Source organism: Macadamia integrifolia, chromosome 14 (genome assembly GCF_013358625.1).
Source record: "Macadamia integrifolia cultivar HAES 741 chromosome 14, SCU_Mint_v3, whole genome shotgun sequence".
NCBI classification, from domain to species: Eukaryota; Viridiplantae; Streptophyta; class Magnoliopsida; order Proteales; family Proteaceae; genus Macadamia; species Macadamia integrifolia.
The window spans coordinates 12,259,459-12,265,007 of NC_056570.1; the positions used below are offsets into that span (position 1 = coordinate 12,259,459).

At 37.6% G+C, this 5,549-nt stretch overlaps 1 protein-coding gene across 2 annotated transcripts; it reads left to right on the plus strand.

The window, feature by feature from the left end:
- The first annotated feature begins 346 nt into the window (after positions 1 to 346).
- Positions 347 to 5,287, plus strand: LOC122060884. Of its 2 annotated transcripts, none has more exons than XR_006134488.1 (3): positions 347 to 619; positions 938 to 987; positions 4,793 to 5,287. XR_006134488.1 is itself a non-coding variant. In XM_042623992.1 (3 exons), the coding sequence occupies exons 1-3, from the start codon at positions 467 to 469 to the stop codon at positions 1,609 to 1,611; spliced, it is 741 nt and encodes a 246-aa protein (XP_042479926.1). In that variant the 5' UTR covers positions 347 to 466; the 3' UTR covers positions 1,612 to 1,718. The 2 variants fall into 2 exon arrangements, 1 of the variants encoding a protein (XP_042479926.1); XM_042623992.1 differs by lacking the exon at positions 4,793 to 5,287 and adding an exon at positions 1,074 to 1,718.
- Positions 5,288 to 5,549: the final 262 nt, after the last annotated feature.

Here is a 5,549-nt window from a genome sequence, read left to right on the forward strand (position 1 = left end):
GTTCACTTTTCTTTTCTTTTATTTTCTTGGCATCCAAATAAAGCTAGAGAGACCATCTTATGTGTCATAAAACTATGCAACAACAGAACCCTCGAGCGCCTTGACCTCACTCGTTAATCTTTATCCCTTCCTCAAGTCTCACCTTCCTTTATGGTGTGGTGGGGCATGGTGGGGCGGAGCGGCTCATGCAACTAGATTAGAGAGAATGTTCATGGTTGACATAATCGTAATAATTAGCAATATGGAGGACATTTTAGGAATTCAATAATTTCTGTATTTATATGTTGATTTAGTTTTTTAATTATTATATAAGAGGCTCATTGAGGTTTTTTAGGGATCTGAGAAACTGCAAGTCTCTCTGTAGAGCGAAAGGTAAAAAGGGAACGAAGCTACATCAAGACGAGATTTCTAGTCTCCAAAGTTCAGATCTCCCTTTTCTTAGTCTCGATCATCGCTACCTCCCAATATGAGGATTCGCAAGTATGCCCAGAAGTACCAGCTTTGTTGTATTCCTTCCCAGATCCCTTCACCCAACAACCTATGCCCAAGAGAGAGCCCCTCGACGATTGTGTGTGAGCTCAACTGCGCTCCATGGGATGTGATTTTCTTCACTACCGAGGTAGGAAAGTTCTCTCTCTTAATTAGAGCCTACTATTTTTCGTCTCAGTTTGATCTTCATCTTTTGCATTATTTGATATTTTAACACTTCAGATGATTAGATCTTAGAAGAAAAAGGAAATATAAACAGTTGCCCCTGGTTTCGTTTTAGGGTTTCTATATTAGGTTCAATCTCATCTATCGGGGACGAGAGGTTTTGTAGAATCTGTAATAGCTATTAACCAGTTCGATTTTCATCGTTAGATTTAGATAAATTGGTTTCTAGGCTTATCAATTTCATGATACGATTTTGGTTATTAATTTCATGTTTTTTATGTAGGAAGGGATGGGGGATCCTATTGGAGGAGAAATAGCTGACGCAGCACAAAGGTAAGGAGTTAATAATTTCCATATTCTGAATTCTGAAACCAAATTTAGGATTCTTCTTCTTATTATTATTCCATTGTCGTATGCAGTATCCTTTCATTGAATGGATCCAATGGGATAGATAATTGTAATCTATCGCCTCCGATTACCGATTCAATCTTAGGAAAGGAAAGTAAAAATGAGGTTGAAGAAATGAACTCCTCTGAGTTGAGGAAGGAAAGGATGAGCTTGACATGTTGTAGTAAGACTGATGGGAAGGGATGGAAATGCAAGAAAGAAGCTAAACAAGGGCATTCATTGTGCGAGCACCACCTTGAACAGCTAAAGTCTTACTATATCAGAAACAAGAGCAGCACCCCCAGTAGCTCTGTCTCTGGTCGTGGAAAGAGGTCTTATTCGACGAACTCAAAGATGCCCTCCTCCGACTACTATTACTACACGGGGTTTGGTCCTTTATGGGGAAAGGGAAGAGGAGAAGCTAAGAGTAAGCAAGATATAGAACTCGATTCTAGTGATTCTTCTACTACTCCATCACTATTATCAACCCATAATGAAGACAATAGTGATGTAAACAAAAATGTTGGAAACAAGAAAAAGAAGAGAGATCGAAAGCTTGTGATGACATGATATCTCAAGTCATTGCTTTAGTAGTTTGGTTCATCTTCTTCTCTGTATAGGATTTGTGGATGTTATGTTTTATTACTAGTTGAAATTTAATTTGCGATTATGTGTAATATTAAGTAGTGCTCTTATATACGTTGATTTTCTTGAAGATATTTTGACCTAGATCTTTGACTAGTGGACCTCTCACTAAATAAGATTATTTGATTGAGAATAGAAATTCTTAAAAAAAAAAAATCAATTCAAATAAATGACAATAACTTTCACTCCTTTTTTACTCCCAAGTTGCTTAATGAATTGGCTTTGATGAAGAGGAGAAATCTTCTCTTCCTTTTCTTCATCTTTTATACAAAAAATAAATTATGTACAAATATAATAGGAAAAATAATAATTATGTAAGGATAAGAAACAACTGACTTACCTTTGACTGTGCCCTAACCTTCTAGCTTTGCTCAACTATTACAGAATCTATAATAATGTCATGAAATATTTATTAATTTGTTTTCCCCATTCCCCATTAAGAAAGAAACCCAACTACACTAGGGTTATTTCATTAAAAAAAAAAAAAACCACACTTGGGGAACCAAGAAAACCTTGGGGTTGCAACTCATATAGACTAAGGAAATAGAAAAAGACCCCTGAGATCCATGTGATCTTGTAAAGCCCGAGCTTTAAGGTGGAGAGATCTATTGAGGATAGTTTATTGAAACTGAATAGAGCCATTTGAATTGACATCATCAAAACATTTAATAATTTTCACTTTTCAATAAATGATTTAGTTTGATTTTAAACTATTTATCTGTCAGATTTGAACCTTTATAAACTATTAAACTAGATACATTGGACCTGACTAGACTATTTACACAAATTCTCCGCATTTTTGTAAGTGCACATAGAATTTAGAGCAGATACGCAAATATTCAACCAGGAAAGGTGTTTAAATCTGAAAACACTTTTCAGATTTAGAATTGGTTGTCTTACTCTGGAAACAGGGAAAGAAGGATTTCCAAAAGTGCAGCCCTATTAGACTGGATGAACAACTCTTCCAAGATCGAAAACCTCCATTGTCATGAGTTTCGCCTGGTCAATCAAATCACTAACAAACCGAAGAGGGCACCCAGGAGGGGCTTGATGCTAAAGCTTTACATTTGGGAGCTTAAGGACCCCCGCATCATTCGGAATAGAGATTTTGTTGCTAAACCCAACTTTCCAGGTAAGGCCCAAGAGAAGGGCTTCCTTCCTTTCAATGATACTATGCCAGGGCTAGGAGGGGTTGATGCCAAGGGATGCCTCCATGAGGCTACACCTAGAAAAAAAATATTGATTTCATAAACTCAGAGAACACTGGGAATGGAGAAACATGAGGAACCTCTATGCTTCCTTGGAGAGAAGGGCTTTATCATAAAGTTTTGGGTCCCTAAGACCGATGCCCCCTTTATCTTTGGGTTGAGACATCTTATCCTAAGATATCCAATGAATCTTAGATGTTTCCTCATTCCCTCTCCAATCTGTGGAGTCTCTTAGTCTCCTGATCACTAATGCTATGAAACACGTTGGTCTTGCACACCCAATATCAGTGGGGAGCCTAGGTACTTTGAAGAGCCATCTCCATAATGCATTTTAAAGACGTGAAAACCAGCTTTTCAACTGGGACGATGTACTTGGGTTGTAGCACAAACTGGATTTGTCTGCATTTACACATTGACCACTAGCCTCGCCATAGAAGGCAAGTCCTTTATGTTATGCAGTTCAACCTTTAATCGTGTGCAGTATTGCAACCGTCCTATGGAGCAAATTAGGTTCAGCCCTTTATAGAGATTGCTGCTTCTCACGGAGCCCATATTGAGTATTGACACTAAACGACTCACATAAGCCACCTGCCATCTCTCAAATGAGGGATCTCTATCTACTGAGATAGCTTCCAAGTATCTCATAACTGATTTATTTACTAACAACAATGGATGCTCAAACAGGTGAACTTGCTTGTCTCCATGGTCACAATGGCGACATTATTTTTGGAAACTCAAAATCCGCCCCAAATTTAAACTCTTATTTTGGAGAAATGTTCAAGATGGAATTCATACCTATGAAAATGGGTGGACATAGACCCCTTTGTGGTTTGTGCCACAACCAAAGCGAGAACATTTTTCATTTGTTTCTTTCCTGCAAGTTTATGAGGAAGGTTTGGGTGGCTAGACCTTTGGGTCTCAAAACTGATCTTCTAAACACCTGTCCTTTCACATCAATAATCATGTACTTCTTAATTCTAATGAAGTAGTAAAAAATAAATTGTATTACATTTTTAGTGTGTTCATCATGTGCTACTATATTTGGAAACATAACAATGAGGTAATCTTTGGAGATCAGAAGCCAGCCTATACTCTATCCTTCAACATGTAGAATCTTGGGTCCCTTACTGCTCCCCTACTTTCCTTGATGATCCAAAGGAACCATCTTCTGTAGCGTGGAACTGCGCAACAACGGAAAAGCCTCGATGGCCTCGAGCTTTCGTTAGCCTTCCTCAAAGTCTAAGTCATTTACATATTTGTAATAATTAGCAAAATGAAGGGTATTTTAGGAATTAAATAATTTTCATAATTAAGGGATCCGAGAGACTACTCTGGAGTTTTACCAAAAATGAAAAAAAGTCTCTCTGCAAGGAACAAAGCTGCAGCAAGGCAAGAAGTCTGGTCTCTAGAGTCCAAATCTGCCTTTTCTTAGACTACATTGATGTCTTCCAATATCAGGATTTGCAAGCATGCCCAGATGTCCCAGACTTGTTTTCTTCCTTCTCAGCTTTCTTCACCCAACAACCATGCCCGAGAGAGAGCCCTCAACGTGCTTGTGTGAGCTCTAACTGCTCACCATGGGATATGATTTCCTTCACTTCCTAGGTGCGAAACTTCTATCCCTTAATTAGAGTCTACTGCTCATCTCAATTTGATCATCGTCTTTTACATGACCTTTCAACTCTTCTGTGGCTTAGATATTAGAAATATAATAACCTACATGAAGTTCTTATAGATAAGAAAATGAAAAAGAAAAGGATATGAATCCAAAATCACTATCAATCAATTCTTTTTTTATTTTTTTTATGAATATCTTCTTTAGATTTAGATAAATTGGTTTCTAGGGATATCAATTTCATGATACGATTTGGGTTATTGATTCTATATTTCTTATGTAGGAAATGACGGAGGATGATAGCGGAGGAGAAACAGCTAATGTAGCGGAGAAGTAAGAAATTAAGATATTTTAAATTCTGAAAGCAACTTTAGGGTTCTGATATTATCGCCTGCAGCATCCTTTCGTTGAGTGGATCCATCTGGAAAGATGATTATAAGCTATCGCCCCCGATTATCAATTCGATCTCAGGAAAGGAAAAGAGAGACGAGGTTAAAAAATGAAGTACTATAAATCGAGCAAAGAAGGGATGAGCTTCATATGCTATAGTAAGATGGATGGGAAGGGATGAAAATGTAAGAAGCTAAACCAGGGCTTTCACCATGCGAGTACCACCTCTCTCAGCAGGTCAATAGGTCACCTTGGGAAATCTGTGTTTGGGATTATGTGTTCTCACTGTGTCGAAATTTGAGGAAACCCTAAATCCCATTGCTTCAATCTGTAAAAACCCATGACAATGGTTGTGACCTGATCAATTCATCATTCTTTTTATTTCGTCTTGGCCAGTGGTACCTTCAACGCATAAAGCAAGAAATTTTTTAGCTGAAATACATGAGCCAATGCCACAGTTTATGTTTTTTTTTTTCTAATGGTTAATTGAATATTTTCAATAAACCCTAATTCCATTGAGTCACTTCAGGAAGATTCATAGTAGGTGATCATGTCATTCTCTATATTTTCCTTTTTGCTTAACTCTGAGCTAATCTCGATTCATCTTCCGGACTGAGTTGTTAAATCCCTCTTGAGATTAGCCACAAGTG